This window comes from Oryza sativa, chromosome 3 (genome assembly GCF_034140825.1).
Source record: "Oryza sativa Japonica Group chromosome 3, ASM3414082v1".
Lineage (NCBI taxonomy): Eukaryota > Viridiplantae > Streptophyta > Magnoliopsida > Poales > Poaceae > Oryza > Oryza sativa.
In genome coordinates this window covers 18,380,074-18,396,247 of record NC_089037.1, presented here as the reverse complement: position 1 = coordinate 18,396,247, position 16,174 = coordinate 18,380,074, and the positions used below count along the sequence as shown (strand labels likewise).

At 45.5% G+C, this 16,174-nt stretch overlaps 2 protein-coding genes across 2 annotated transcripts; one reads left to right on the top strand and one right to left on the bottom strand.

Moving 5' to 3' along the window:
- Positions 1 to 3,533: 3,533 nt before the first annotated feature.
- Positions 3,534 to 4,545, bottom strand: LOC4333168 (expansin-A31-like). The gene has a single exon (NM_001417851.1). The coding sequence runs from the start codon at positions 4,474 to 4,476 to the stop codon at positions 3,706 to 3,708; it is 771 nt and encodes a 256-aa protein (NP_001404780.1). The 5' UTR covers positions 4,477 to 4,545; the 3' UTR covers positions 3,534 to 3,705.
- Positions 4,546 to 7,109: 2,564 nt separating this feature from the next.
- Positions 7,110 to 16,091, top strand: LOC107276712 (formin-like protein 20). Its single transcript, XM_066308474.1, has 5 exons — positions 7,110 to 7,182; positions 7,280 to 8,070; positions 14,161 to 14,391; positions 14,491 to 15,673; positions 15,742 to 16,091. Exons 1-5 carry the CDS (start codon positions 7,110 to 7,112, stop codon positions 16,089 to 16,091), a joined length of 2,628 nt encoding a protein of 875 aa, XP_066164571.1.
- Positions 16,092 to 16,174: the final 83 nt, after the last annotated feature.

Genomic DNA, 16,174 nt, shown 5'->3' with positions numbered 1-16,174 from the left:
CGCAAATGTATCCTCACATGTGCGGGAAACACACAGTCCCACTAAACGTGTACGTGTGTATACCCTATTATCTATTCGGGACCAATCGAAGTCAGTCTCGAAAATAACCCTATTATCTACTCGGAACTAATCTAAGTCAGTCTCGAAAATGAGGGACGAGCGTTGAGTCTGGGACTCGAACGCTGGCCGGCACGACCTACCACCTGCGCGTATCCTTTGGTGATTTAGTTTTGAAAAATGATGTCTTACAATTTGGAATTTGCAATCACCATTTTCATGCTCATGGCAGGGTAGAGTTTACAGGGTAGAATTTATCGGCATTTTACTTGCTCAAAGTGTCTGTCTAGTGATCCTAAGAGCCGACCATGCATCCATGAAGGAAGTCATTGAGGCTCTTGAGAAGATCGAGTCGATTAAGAGCAAGTGGAGGGAGCCCAGGAACAGCTCCTCGTTGGTGCGTGGGCAGGGGAATTCTCGAGGAGCGATAGTGCGAGGACGAGCTCAAGGGCAGATGATCATGGAGATACATAGGATGGGCTGATTTTGTTGTTGGTGGTGTAAAGGTTTACTATGGTAGATATCAATTCATGATGTCATGACGAAGTTTGCATCGATCATGATGATGTAATAGTACAGAAATATACTAAAACTTTGTAGCTGCCATTATATGCACAGATATGAAGTAGAGTACTCTGTACTCATAAATTTTCTAACTCCCGGCAAGTGTTATCTGTTGGAATTTCTTAACGTCATGGATAAAATCCGCAAGCGTACGAAATATACCGATGTAGCACTTTATCCGGGAGTATTCTAGAGTATCGATTTCCACAGGGAACATGTCAGTTCAACTCCTCGTCAGGTTCATCCAAAGACACAAAGCTAATGTAGTTAGAGGGCAATGAGGATTTCCTAGTGAGAGACAGTGCCTACGGAAAGCTTAATTTTAATCCTAACGCAATACTTCAGGCACTGGTAACCCGCTGTTCCCAGATGTCGCTCTACTACGTACCTAGACAGGGAGGACTTAAGTGCTCTTGAGAGCTGTGACCACCTCTACACCCACCTCAAACATACCACCTCAAACATACTGTTGGATACGCAGTAACCACTGGAAATTAATTACCCAGACACCACGTCTACGTAATTAATAACTACTCTGCCAATCAAACACTAAAGCAATCACTATTAATATACTATAGTGAACTATAATCTCGTACGCTAATTAAAAACTAACTAAGAAGTAATTCTCAGTAAGCAAATATTAATTACTTATAATGATATTTCTATTAATGCAGAGTAATTAACAAGATATAAAAGTAAGAGGAGATTATCGACAACTCCGGAATTCCTCCGATTTCTTCTACCATACTCTCTCCCTAATCTAATATACAATAAAGTACACTAGAGCCTCTTGTAATTCAGCTCATGCTTTGGTATGTGTACAAGTGTGGATGAGAGGGGTATTTATAGGTGGAGAAATGCCTTGGGAGTGTGGAGATGCTCCAAGCATCCAAAGAGCATCTTCTCTCTTGTGTTGCCAAGTGTCCATACTTAGGGCAGTTTCTACCCGTGAAAATGGCCATAATCATCATTGGGAAGCAGATTGCTACCGAACTGAACTTGGGCCTAGGCCAACAGCCTCCGTGAGGGTTCGGCCGAACCCGAACCCAGGATGGCTCCGTTCGCTCCGGTTTTTGGCCTAGATACTCATTTTGGGCCCCTTAATTCATTGGTATGAATGTTTGGCCCGGGAGGTGTTTAATTGGGTTTATAGGTCCAAAACTCAATAAGTTTGGATACGAGTTTGATTCTCCTCCTCCTTCATGTATATTTCCTCTCAACTTTGCTAGTTTGTCTCCTGCATATGAGTATACACCAACACTCGTGGAAATTGTTAGAAATAAGCCCTACCACTATGTTTGATGTTTTATATTTATGGTCTTATGCAGATATTGATGACGATAATTTGATACTTAACAGCCGTTAACATTGTCCGGGCTGCATTTAATTTTTCTGCTCCTAGGAAAGCACTTCTTAACCTGTACAATATTTTTGTTGCTGTATGCAGAGGAGCAGTATTTGTGCTATGAACAAAAGGCATCTCACATCGTTGAATAACCAGATAGGGTATCATTTAATAAATAACCAGATAGAGTTAAATATAATAAATATTTAACAACTAGGTTATTCGAAATGAACATCCGAGTAGACAAACTTAGAATCTCCAAATTAAAACATCTCAATGATAAATGAACATCTCAGAATTTAATGAAAAAAAAATCCTCCCAACGCAAAACTGAAGATCTTAGATTTCTTCGGAGATGGCTTGTGCATGATTTCGAATTTTGTTGGATGGAGAGTTGTAAAGAATCACTGCTAGCATTTTTTTATACCAGAAAAAATGCCCGTACGTTGCAACGGGTAAAGACGCTTTTTTCGATATATAACAACTATTAGAAGCCGAACAATAAATGAAAATATTGGGATCCCTATACATAATTAAAAAAAGTTAATGAAAATCATTTTTTGGTTTTGGGCCGAAACATTATTCCTTCACTTGTTTTTAGCCCTAACCCAGTTCAATACCTCCCCATGCTTGGCCTATATCTCTTTGGCCCAACACACAAACAGGCCCAAGCCACAAGCAAAAGTGAAATCGTAGGCCCAACTCACATAGCCTAGTGCGATCTTAAACCTCCAGAAGATATCCTTTGCATGCATGATGCTGGAGCCGATCCTCGTCATCAAATCCAACCGAATCTTTCTTGATCTTCTAAAATTGTTTTAGGGCTTTTGATCCACTCGATCTCTTCTCTCCATTTCCCCAAGATCAGATAGAATTCACAAAAATCGGGATAAAAAGGCGAAGCTCGCTGGTCGACCATCTTAGATGGAGATTAAATCCAATAAATTAAAACCAAATTGAAAGAGAAAATAATGGAGAAAATAATGAGTTAGGAGTAGGGAATCAATTTTTGTAATCAATAATAGGAGGAAACGTACGGGGAGGCAAATCGCGGCGGCGCTAGGGTTTGGATCGGGCCCTAAGAGCGGTAAAAAAGGGAGATCGGATTGGACTGAATAGAAAAATACGGTGATGAAAAAACTAGATGGATGAAAAAAAAATAAGCCTAATCAGACATAAAAAACTGGCAAGAAAAATAGAGGGACAAAAAAACATATTCAATTAAAACCGATTCCTCAATTAAAAATGAAAACCGATTCAAACACGGATGACATACCAAAATCTCGGCAAAAACATCTTCAATTTTTATAATAGTAGAGATTCATTGATGTCTTCCTGCATAGATCACAACTATATGTTAACTTAGATCTCATCTCTTCAACTGTTCATATTCATTTAAAAGTACACTAAAAACATCCAATTTTTTTTATTCCAATCCACTATTATTGGGCGTTAAATTTTGAACCAAGATAATCTTGGAGATGCCTTGATTTTCGGATTCAACCCGTAGAAACTGTTAAGGGTCGATCTGCTGGAGATGCTATGATAAACCAACGAGGAATAATGTACATAATTAATATTGGCAATAGAATCAAGGAAAAATTTAGGAAACAGATTATCAGCATCGATCGTGTGACGATCGAGCAGCACAGGAATAAAGGAATAAGCGGTGGAAGGAAGTACAGCTTTGCTATTGCTAGCTAAGCTCCGTTAAAATGACGAACCATTTTACTCATCATCTAGTAGTCGAACTGCTGGTAGGTGGAGAAGGTCTGGCCGAACTGCCACCACGCCGGCGCCACGTCCTGGAACTGCAGGTACTGGCCGCCGGTGGTGGTGACGGCGAAGCTGAGCGCCTGGCCGGCGAGCCCGGCGAGCGACTGCCAGTTGGCGCCCCAGTTCCGCGACATCTGGATCCACCCGGTGTTGGTCCCCTTGATCCACGCGCTGGCCACCGATCCGCTGCCGGCGACGTTGGTGATGAGCACGAGCTCGAAGTAGTTGAGGCCGGCGACGGTGAACCGCACCCCGCCCTGGCGCCAGCACCTCACCCGCTGGTACAGCACCGGCACGATCCCGGCCTGGTACACGCCGATCTGCTCCCACGCCGGCTGCGACATGTCGAAGTGCGGCCGCGGCGGGTTGCACCACCCGCCGCCGTCGCTCGGGAGCGCCCAGTTGGGCGGGCACAGGTTGGTCGCCGTCACGGTCACCGCCGTGCCGGCCTTGCACCACTGCGGCGCCCTGCTCGTGTCGCAGACGATCAGGTAGCACTGCCCGCACGACGCGCCGTCGTTGAACAGCGCCTGGCTCAGCGCCGCGTTGTCCACGCCGTACCCCTGGTCGTACAGGTTGCCGTACCCGCACGCGCCGCCCATCGTCCCGGACCCGTCGCTCCCGCCATAGAACGTCGCCGTCGCCGGTGACCAGTCGGCCACCGCGCCGCCCGCCGCGCACGCCGCGACCACCGCGAGGCACAGAGCCAGCCGCGACGACATGGCCATGTCCATGCAAAACTTTTGATGGAGCGTTGCAAGTGTAGTAGTACTAGCTAACTCTGCTTTGGTGTTGCGAGTGATGATCGTAACAAAGCCGGTTGCTAGTGTTTATATAGGGATTAACTGCAACGGAAGTTGGAACAGCAAGCTAATTAGCAGTTGATCAGGGGAAAAATAGAGAGGAATAATGCATGGTGATTGATAGATTAATGTAATCAGGGTGAGCTAACTACTCGAAGCACATGCATGTGGGTGCAAATTAGCTAGCTAGGCCTTGACTTGCGCGTTGTTGGCAATGATTATTGGTTGCTAGAATTCCGTGGCAATCAACACAAACATTCCTTCCAGACGTCGAGTCCTCTCACTCAGCTGCAATCCGGCGCGTAATTTAGTTAGTTTCCAGGTTGATTTAAGAGCAAAGTCAATGTCAATCCAATCAACGGTTTGAGCAACTGGTTGCATCTATAATTAATGGTTTCGATCGGCTTATATTAGGTTTTCATGCATGATCGATCAATGCGCCAGCTCCTATGATTGGAGAAATGACATCCTATAAGATGTAACGGCCCAAACTTGTGAATAAAGTACAGTGCCACATTGTGTCGTTTAGGTCTCCGAACTCTTAAATTATATATACCACATTATCACGATCCCTTTGGAATGCTACACGGCTGCCATAAAATTTCTTTCTTCCCTGTAACTTTTAGCCACTTCTTTTTCTTTTTTCCTTCTTTTTATTTGTTTTATCCTCATCCTTCAGATAGTGGCAGAGTGAGGTGGACACTAGTGCCTCTTCCCAACGGCGAGGTCCACGAAGCCAGATCAGCGGTAGCAACGGGGCCAGGTGATCGGATCTGGCATGTGCCTGGACAAACCCCCTAGATCAAGCTCTCCCCCCCCCCCCCCCACCCTGGCCCCTCCCCCTCTTCGTAGAGCTCAAGCTGCTGCTGTTGAGCTCACCTTGGCTATCGCTGGTGCCAGTGTGCCCCATATCTTGCTCACCTCCTCACGCCGCTAGCCACGAGGCCATATCTTCCTCACCTCCGCGCGTACCTCCTTTGTCAAAGCGGCTAGAGTGGAAGCAGCCGCACTGAGAAGACGTCGTTGAGTTTGACGTGGACGCAATCTGGTGCATGCTCAGCGACCTATTCACTGTGCGGCCGCTCCTGCTCTTGCCCCTTTGACAAAGGAGGTATGTGCGGAGGGTGTGGCCGTCATGGCTCAGGAGGCAGGCAGCTGCCTCACACGGTGAACGTACTAGAGACAAGGTATTGGTGAGCTAGTGGAATCAATGAGGGGGCAGAGGGGCTTCTACGTCGTGTTGGCCTGCGTGTCGACAAGGTTGAAGGTGGAGTGAGGGGCTTTTGCTCTGTAGTCAGTGTTAGCACCATCACCTGTCAGATCTCACTGCTTCTTCCACAAAGTAATGGTCCTGGTTCATTGGTGTTTGTCGTAAATCTATTGTGTGGCCTAGTGTAGAGGGAACCGTGCAACCATGGACGATGAGTCGACGACATTGGCACCTCCCCATCATCCTTGCTCATCATGCTCCACATCCCCGCCGACAGCCCGACACTGTCATTCTCCTAGGGTCATCCCAGGTCACCTCGCCATCTCCATTCCTATTCTCAAGCTTTATCCAGTGCTGCTGATTAGGAGGAAGAGGCTGGGAGGACACATGGTGCGATGGCACCACTTCCATATCGACCCCTGCGAAAAGCGGTTATCAGTTATCGCATGGCAAAGAATTGGGGTGAGCTCAAGCTCAAGGTCGTGGGAGTGAGCTCCGGTACCTCGCAGCCTCGAGCTCCCTAGCCATGGCTCATCCTCTTCCTTAAGCCTCCCCATGCGACAAGTGTCATCCTCAAAGGCTACTATCGAGCTTGCCCTTAGCCATGGGCCCTCAAGCTCTCGCCCCGTTTGCTACCGTCAACCTTGTCCCCCGCCAGCACCCTTGAGTTCTCACCCAAGTCACCGTCACCCTTGAGCTTTCCGGAAGAAGAACAGAAGAGCAAAATACGAGAAAAGGATAAGGAAAAAAGAAAAAAGAAAGAGGGGAGAGGAGGGGGGGGAGGTGTTGTTGTGGGGTGGTGGCGGCCGCCACATTAGTACACCACGTAGGATTACATAATGGATGTGGTAATTTGGCACTGGAATGACATATTTTAACAACATCTGAGATCTAAATATGCATTTCGAGAGTTTGATGATACGACGTGACAAGTTTAGGGACTGCTGGTGCATTTTACTCCTTACAAATTTTAGAATTTTTAGAGCATGAACAATATTTCAAAGTTTTCTCGAAAGATAACGTTCATTTCCCTTAATCAAAAAACAATTTAAGACCAAGCAAATCGAGGTAAAAGATAGCAACATCACAAAATTTTAGAGAGGGTGGCAAAAAAATATAGTATTAATCTTGCACTATGAGGCAGGAAAAATAATGACGACACCACTTCTTCCTATTGCCCATTCACGCCCAGCTAGCTGACCATGTAAGAGCCTGTCATCTTCTTCCACTTCCACCCCTGCACGTTGGCAGCTTCTTCCCTTCCATCCTCATGACCACATCCAATTCAGGAGATAAACAAAAAACCCTTTTATTTTCCTCTATCTCCGATTCATCCCGATCTCGTTGGTAACTGATGGCGCTGCTGAGGAAGCTCTTCGCTCGCAAGGCCATGGATGGATTGTCATGCATCTCCGAACGGGTCTATGGTACGTGCCCGCACTGATCGATCAAGCAGAGAATGATCTTGTTCTGCAACTAATTCTTCTGAATCAATTTGATCGCCACTTGTTTCGATCGATGCAGTGTTCAACTCGTGCTTATCAACGGAGCCACTCGTCGTCGACGACGACGACGACGAGGAGGCGCGCAATGATCACCTGATCAGCACCGTGATCCAGCTCAAGAGCTGCCACCCGCACGGCGCCTCCCTCATGCTCCTCAACCTGTTCGCCGCCGGCGGCGGCGAGGAGGCCTCCTCCCTCCTCCCCGTCGACGCGCTCCGGCGGCACGGCGTCGCCGCCGTCGCCGAGTACCCGTGCGGCCACCGGCATGGGCCGTCGCTCCCGCTCGCCACGGCCCGCGCGCTCCTCGCCACCTGCGTCGACTGGCTGGTCACCGACGGCCAGCGCAACGTCCTCCTCATGCGCTGCGACCGCGGCGCGCGGCCGGCGCTCGCGCTCGCCATGGCCAGCCTGCTGGTGTACATGGAGGAGGAGCCCGCGCCGCCGGAGCTCGTGACGACGACGACCCTGGCGGCGGTGTACGGCAGGGCACCGGTGGCGCTGCTGCTCGCCGCCGGCTCGGCACTGGATCCACGGCCCTCTCACCTGAGGTACCTGCAGTACGTGGCAAGGCTGAGGGGGATGACGACGAGGCATGGACCACCAACACCATCGCCCCTCCTCGTCTTGGACTGCCTCATCCTCAGACCTGTTCCAGATTTTGATGGCAATGGGGGATGCAGACCGGTTGTCCGAGTTCATGGTCGCCGCGACGCCGCCGCCGACTACGACGGCGATCGGGCCGATGATGCTTCACCCAAGATCCTGTTCAGCACACCGAGGATCAAGCAGCACTTCAGGCAGTACAACCAGGTGATGATTTTTTTAGGCAAAATTATTTATATAGCATTGAAAGTTCACGTTTTTTTATAACACCAAAAGATACCAGTTCACTTTAATAGCACCTAAAGTTCATTCCGTTCCCATTTCTAACACTTTTATCAACTCTCGATCATTTTCCATCCGTCTTGATCGCTATTGACCCAACCACGCACGCGATATGACGTTTATACCCCTCACAAGTATAAGTAGAATGCATGGCAATGAGGGGGTAGAAACGTCATATCGTGTGTCTGCGATCAAGGTGGACCAAATATGGTCGAGAATTGACGGAAGTGCTAGAAATGAGAACGGGTGAATTTTGGGTGCTATTAAAGTGAACCGGTATCTTTCAATGCTATAAAAAAAACGTGAACTTTCGAGGCTATATAACCAATTTTGCCCTTTTTTTTTTACGGTGCTCCAATGGATAGCATTAGTTTTTACTCCTACCTCAGTACCATTAGATTAGAGGTAAAAGAACATTGAAGACAATTGCTTCAAGTTTCATAACTCAGTTTGAATTTGTGTAAGTCAAACTTTTTCAAGTTTAATTAAGTTTAAAGAAAAATATACTAACACCTATAACATCAAATTAGTTTTCGTAAATATATTTTATAGCATATTTATTTTGTGTTAAAAATATTATCATGTTTATTTATAAACTTAATCAAACAAAAAAAGTTGACTTAGGATAAATTTAAAGTGACTTATAATATGAAAAGAAGAGGCTAATATAGTAGCAATAAGTAATTAATGCAATAACCTCATTTGCTATATTTTTAAATTCGAATTACGGTGTACAAAAGTATACTTATAATTTCAAAATTGGAACTTGGCATATATATATATACACATACGACGAATTTAAAATTGAGTAAATTTCACAACAAACTACTCTTTTTCCAATGTTTCACATTAGACCAAGGATATCTCAAGATTTTCACTTATATATAACACCGTATTTCTTTGCCAAGAGTTGCAATTTGGGCCAGGGTCAACGATCTGGTATGGGCTTATTCCGACGAGCAGTCATCTTGTTGTCCAATTGCTGCTGGGAAAAAGTCCACGGAAGGTTCCTCAACTTGTCATCGAGTTACAAAATCATCCCCCAACCGCAAAACCAGATATATGACATCCCTTAACTTACAAAACCATTCACTTTATGTCCTTCATTGGTTTTGAATCCGGTTTTGTTCGACGTGGCGGCTGAGTTAGTGTGGGCCCCACATGTCAAGGTGTCCACATCAGCAACTTATCTCTTTCCCCAAATTATTTTTGTTTTGGGCCCCACTTTCATTCTCACTCTCCCCTCTCTCTCTTTCACTCCTTCCTCCCTCTCTCTCTGCTCTCGCACCGCACGAGCATGGGGATGCCGGTCGGTGCTAGGGTTGGCGCACACGGCGACATGCGCAGCCGGAGGGCGGTGCGACCGGCGACGGTGGCTCCCGAGGGGTCTTAGCTTTCCCCAGGAGGCGGCGCGAGCTCGTCGGCCTCCCCGCCCCCCTCGCTGGCGTCGCCTCCTCCCTCTTCGTGCACGCTCGCCACTGGCCTCCCCGATGTGGCAGGCGGGGCGGTGTTGGGCGAAGTGGCCACGCACAAAGCCGATGGGCGCGGAGCGGCGGTGGCGGCGATGGAGTGTAGAGGACGGTGGCGGATGGAGCCGACGGCGGATGCGACAGGCGAGGCGGCGTCGAGCAAAGCGGCGGCGCACAAAGCCGGCAGGGCGGAGCGGGGTGGCAGCGATGGATTGCATAGGACAGCGGCGGATGGAGCCGGTGGCGTGCAGCTACCGGAGAGGGCGTGGGAGGGAGGTACAGCCGGTCCAAGGTGGTGGAGGTGCGCAATGTCCCAATCAACTCAGGCGGTGGTGGAGTTGCTTCCGACGAGCGGTGGCCTTTCCTCCTTCTCCCGCCAGCATGGCCAGCGTGGCTGGCCTCCTCTCCCCCTTCTCCCGCTGGCATGGCCGACAGTGTCTCCCCTCTCTCCCGCCAGTGCGGCCGGCCGACAGCCTCTCCCATCTCTCCCGCCGGTGCGGCCATCCGGTCACCTCTCCCCTCTCTTCGGCCGGTGCGGCCGGCAGGCCTCCTCTCCCGCTGGCGCCCTCGAGTCCGGCCGGGCTCCTCTCCTCACTCCTCTAAGTCCGGCGATGCGGTCTACTCCCTGCGTCCCAAAAAAGGCAACCTAGGAGGAAAAAAGGTCACATCCCCTCCTAGGTTGCCTTTTTTTCGGACGGAGGGAGTAGGAGTAACAGAAAGAAGGGGAAAGAGAGAGGGCGATGAGGTGGCATCCTGACATGTGGGGCCCACGTAGGTTCCATGCTGACTCAGCCGCCACGTCGGATAAAACCGGTATCAAAACCACCGAATGACCTACAACAAACAGTTTTGTAAGTTGAGGGATGTCATGTATATGGTTTTATAGTTAGGGGATGATTTTGTAACTCGATGACAAGTTGAGGGACCTTCGGTGTACTTGTTCCATTGTTGCTGCTGTCTCTGGTCAGGCATTCCGCGCAAGGCGCAGACAATGGCAGGAAATGGGGGTGAGCGAGGCAGGCACGCGCGCTGTTGGGGGGGGCCTAATGGGCGGGCGATCGCCACACGATCGATCCAGCAATCATATCCGCCCCCCCTCCCCCTATACTCGATACATTCCTCCCTCCTCTCTCCCCTTTCTCCTCCCCTTCTTCCCTTCCTACTACATTACACCACACAAATTTTTTAAAAAAAACAAAAATTTAGAAAAATTTATGTATAGAAATACTATATATAAAAAATTTGAATTCAAATTCAAATTTAAATCGGGTATGTAAACTTTTGACTTATAAACTTTGGGTCTATAATTTTAGGTGTATAAACTTTAGATGTATAGAAATACTATATATAGAAAATATTTGAATTTAAATTCAAATTTGAATCGGATATAATTCAATTTTAAATTTGAATCGGGTATGTAAACTTTTGACTTATAAACTTTAGGTCTGTAAACTTTAGGTGTATAAACTTTAGATGCATAAAAATACTATATATAGAAAATATTTGAATTCAAATTCAAATTTGAATCGGGTATGTAAACTTTTGACTAATAAACTTTGGGTCTATAAACTTTAGGTCTATAAACTTTAGATGTATAGAAATACTATATATAAAAAATATTGAATTCAAATTCAAATTTGAATCGGATATATAAAATTTTGTCTAAACTTTAGATGTGTAAACTTTGGGTCTCTAAACTTTAGATGTGTAAACTTGAGGTGTATAAACTTTAGGTGTATAAATTTACTAAAATAGGAAAGTAATGCGATGCCAAAAAAAGGAAACCAGTGGAGGGACGGAGGGGGGAGGGGAATTGATCGCTACCCCCCGTCCCAGGCGATCGATCGCCGATTAGGATTTCCGGCGCTGTTGCATATCATGGTCCTATGCCAATGCCACACGGAAAAGCTAGTTAGCGCGCGCCGCCAACGCGCGTTTCTGGCCCACGCAGCCCACGCGCACACGCTCTCCTTTTTTTCTTTTTCTAAACTAAACTAATTTAGTTTAGATTAGTTTTTTTTACTAGTGATTAGTTTTAACTTTAAAATTTTAAATTTTGGATTTGAAAGTTTTTAAATCTCGAGTTGAAAATTTTTAAATCTCAAGTTGAAAGTTTTCAAATATTTTAAATATGGACTTGAAAGTTTTTGAATTTCAAGTTGAAAGTTTTCAAATCTCGAGTTGAAAATTTTCAAATCTTAGGTTGAAAATTTTCAAATCTGGACTTGAAAGTTTTCGAATCTGAGTTGAAAGTTTTCGAATCTCAAGTTAAAAGTTTTCAAAGTTTTTAAATCTGGACTTGAAAGTTTTCGAATCTCAAGTTAAAAGTTTTCAAATCTGAGCTGAAAGTTTTCAAATCTCGGGTTGAAGGTTTTCAAATCCGAGTAGAAAGTTTTCAAAATTTGACTTTAAAATTTAAATCAAAAGTTTTCAAATATGACTTAAAAATTTTCAATCTGTTAGAAAGAAAATTTCCCAAAAAAATAAAAAAAATCTTGAGAATCTTTTCCTAATTACTCGTCATTAGTAGTTAAGTGGATATTAACTAGTACTATTATATTATATTATATTATAGAGTAGTTAGAGAGGTGCTCGCTGCTGGGGCGTACGCGCCAGCTAGCAGCCCCCAATGCCACGCGCGTTTTTTTATGCCGAGGCCCGAGAGGTGGGAGAGCGTCCGTCCGTGTCCGTCGCGCCTATCCTGTAGTGTACTGTGTACAGGGCGTCAGGGCGACGTGATCATCCGGCCGGTTCATGTGTTCTTCCAGGACAAGCCGCGGTGGACACGGTCGGACTCCGACCCAGTTCGTGCCACGATGTACGCCATCTCGCAGCCACCATCAACCGCCTGCTGCCGGGCCATGCATCGTGCGGGCGTCCTGGCTTCCTCCCCTGTTTAATTCCTAATCTCTCACTGACACAGTGACACGTGAGCCACTGATCCGAAGTAAAAGTTTTTTCCAAAAAAATCTATACGGACTAAATTCTTATTACTAACACTGTATGCCACACCGTGAGTATATTGGGTTGTCTATAACTTTTATCTATTTAAATCAATCTGTTGTAGGAGTTCTTTAAGAAAAAAGTTATTACGTGTAGTAGTGCTCAAAGTTTATTTTATACAAAATCCGGTCTAAAGTTAAAATAGTATCTGTACGATGGTCCAAGATTAAACCATAGTAAAAACAATTAACTAGACCGGCTAATGCTCAAGTTGATCTTTCAATCGTATGATCAAATCCAACAGCAAATTTGATATTAGAACGTGAACATTCAGAATATAAAGAATTCAAGTGCTTATTAAAAAAACATTTTTTTTAAAAAAATATATTACAAATATAGGTACTCATATACATGCACATACTCACCTCCATGGACACACGCACACAACCTACCACCTCCGAAAGATTGAGCGGTATGCGGTGTTAATCCTATCGGTTAGGCCGATTTAATTGGGCCTCACTGAAATGCCGAAAGTTGGGAAATTTCGGTTTGGAATTTCTGAAATTTTGAACAAAATTTAGTTGAATTTGAAAAAATATTACCAAAATTTATGAAAAAATTGAAAAATTTCGGCCGAAGTAATATCGTATCGGAGGGAAATTTCGGTCCGAAATTTCCAACCCTGGCGGTACGTATATCTAGAGAATAATAAAGCTACGAGAGATGTCTCACTGTCAATTGATATTTTACCTAAGCAATACTTAATTTTATTTGCAAGTCTTGAATTTGAGATTTTTAAAGCACTAGCATAATGCCCGTGCATTGCAACGGTTTTTTTAAAAAATAGTTTATTGTATATATTACAAAGGCTCAAAAAGAAGTTATTCCTATTGGCTAGAGCGACGAAAAACCAATAATAAGGGTATTAGATTATTACTTCCTCCATTTCATAATGTAAGGCTTTCTAGCATTGACCATATACATATAGATGTTAATGAATCTAGACGTATGTATGTGTTTAGATTCATTAACATCTAAATGAATGTGGGCAATGCTAGAAAGCCTTACATTATGAAACGGAGGGAGTATATTTTTCTTGTGTAAGGTTTGGCTTGTGGGGGCTAGGAAAGTTAAAGGCTTCTTACTTTTTGCGTGCCCCACATGATAGTGGGTGTTAGTGGCAAAACCGCCACCACCACTATCTTCTTTATAGTAGTATAGATAAATTCGGTTTGACGTATTTGAATTTCATTCTGTACTGTCACATTCACTGAACTTTGCACCTTAAACTGCAACTGCAATTTCTTGCATGATGCATGCTTATATTTAGAAATTGTAATCATGGCCATAGGTGATTTCTTTTTATGCTGTGAGAAATTAATTCAAAATTTAAAAAATATTTTTTACTCATAAAGCAAATGAAAATTCAATGGCTAGGATTTGTTGTTTGCTCTTACCACCCAATGGGTAACAAGGAGCACCATAAAACAGCTCATCTTTTGTCAAATTGATCAACTCAGTTCTCCTATTTGGCCTAATAGGTTTCATGGTCACTAATTTTTTGACATGCTCTGGCCATCATGTATGTCATGGTCTTTCGTAGGCGAAAAGTGCGGTGGTAAAAGTTAACATTGAGTGTCAAGTGCGAGGAGATGTCGTCATCGAGTGCGGCCATGTCGGCGAGAACACAGATGAGGAGGAGGAGGAAGCCATGTTCAGGATCATGTTCAACACCTGCTTCTTGGAGTCCAACATGATGGTGCTCACCCTGGACGACATTGATCTGCCATGGAACTGCAGAAGGGAGAGATTCCAAGAGGACTTCAAGATCGAGGTATATTATGTATACATGCATGGTCAGTACTACTTTACGACTTCATTTTCAGACAAAATTTTATATGACAAGTGTATGTCGTTGATGGTGAGCTACTAGGTGTTCTTCTCAGAGGTGGATGTATCGGACAATGATAGTCATACAGCAGAAATGTTGGGCGATAGCCATGATGGGAATGCAGAGTTGTTCTATGATTTTGATGACATCTCGATAGACTCGGGTTCGAGCTCAAAGTACCATGAACAGCATGACGAGGACGGGGAGAGCAAATCGTCAGAGACAGGTGGTTGCAGTTCAGATGAGAAGGGAAGCAATGGCAGTGGCAATGAGGTCAGATTTTTGCCTGAAGCTGACGTCACCAAAGACAGCTTAGAGGAAGAAACAGGCAATCGACAAGAGGAAAGCAGCAATGCTGTCCAACCAACACTTGTCACGAGTAAAGACCCAAATGCAGACACAGCGTCAGACTTGCAAGAAAGCAGAATGGCAAAAGGCACTTCTCAAGAAGCCTGCATACAAGAGGGGGCTGACAGTAGTGTTAGAACTGAAGTCGATCACAACAGAATGGCAGGTATTGGAGCCCTGAAACCCCAGCCTAAGAGGAGAACATGGCAAAATCTCAGCAAACAATCTGCCATTCCGATCGTTAATAAGAAGAAAGCGAAGAAACCAGACATTGGACCATCAGATGTTAAGAAGCCTTCGAAGGGAAAGATGCTCCTCAAGCAAACCTTGCAGAAGGGAATCCTCATCGCAACTTCTAGCTGTAAGAGCAGTACGGTTCAAGCTAACACAGGTCCAGTTCCTCGCAAGAAACATGCCAATGCTATCAGATCGAATCACGGAACAGGTCAAGCAACAAAAACTCCAACTCATTCTAAAACGAAATTGGAGAATAGCTCACATCAAGAAACAGGAGATACAGCGACCCAAAAAGATGATGCGATTGAAAACACCACAGAGACAGAACCAGCAACTTCGATCATTCAAACGCGTCCACCAAGCCCTCCAAGAAAAAGGTTAAATCCAGAAGGCAGCAAAGATAGCCTTAGACGACCTATAGAAACAGCCATGAAATCACCTACTCCTACATCTGGCAACTCATCAACTGGAGGAGCAGCAAAACAGGAGGCGACAACGGCATCAACCGAAGCACATTCTGCAAAAGTGGTTCTGAAGAAATCCCTGTCATCACCAGCTATCTCGCGATCACTGACAACTACTTCATCATCATCACCAAAGAGGAGGAGCAATGTGACTTCTCATCCTAGCTCAGTGCTGCGTAAGGCTGCATCTTCTTCCTCACCTCGAGCACGAGCATCATCTCCTCTGCCACCAATTCTGCTTAAGGTTGCGTCTTCTTCCTCACCACGAGCACGAGCATCTCCTTCGCCACCAAGATCACCTTTGGCCAGCTCCAAGGTCAGCAGAGCAGCATCAGCTACTCGGCTAGCGACGCAGCCGGTCACATCAACGCATTCAAGGATGCCTCGCCGTGCATCATTCGGCGAGTCAACCTCCACGAATGGGCGTTCTCTGTCGCCGAGAACATCTACGACTACAAAGAACCATCCCATTGGCATGAAAGACAGCAGCAGAAGCTTGTCACCTCTATCACCAAGATCGGCAAGACCACGGCCATCACCACTAGAGACACATACTACAGCTACCACAGCGCCAGCAAGGCCAACAAGATTTAGCTTATGATTTCCTGGACATATGAGTGCATTTGTAGTCCTATTGAATTTTCATATTTCTAAGGTGTTTCAGTATAAGGTTACCT

Excerpts from the sequence above, each read along its gene's own strand:
- LOC4333168 (NM_001417851.1), bottom strand. The coding sequence starts at position 4,476 with ATGGACATGGCCATGTCGTCGCGGCTGGCTCTGTGCCTCGCGGTGGTC.
- LOC107276712 (XM_066308474.1), top strand. The coding sequence starts at position 7,110 with ATGGCGCTGCTGAGGAAGCTCTTCGCTCGCAAGGCCATGGATGGATTG. Across the intron at positions 7,183-7,279 it reads CATCTCCGAACGGGTCTATG|TGTTCAACTCGTGCTTATCA; the intron begins GTACGTGCCCGC and ends CGATCGATGCAG. Across the intron at positions 15,674-15,741 it reads TCATCCTAGCTCAGTGCTGC|GTTGCGTCTTCTTCCTCACC; the intron begins GTAAGGCTGCAT and ends ATTCTGCTTAAG.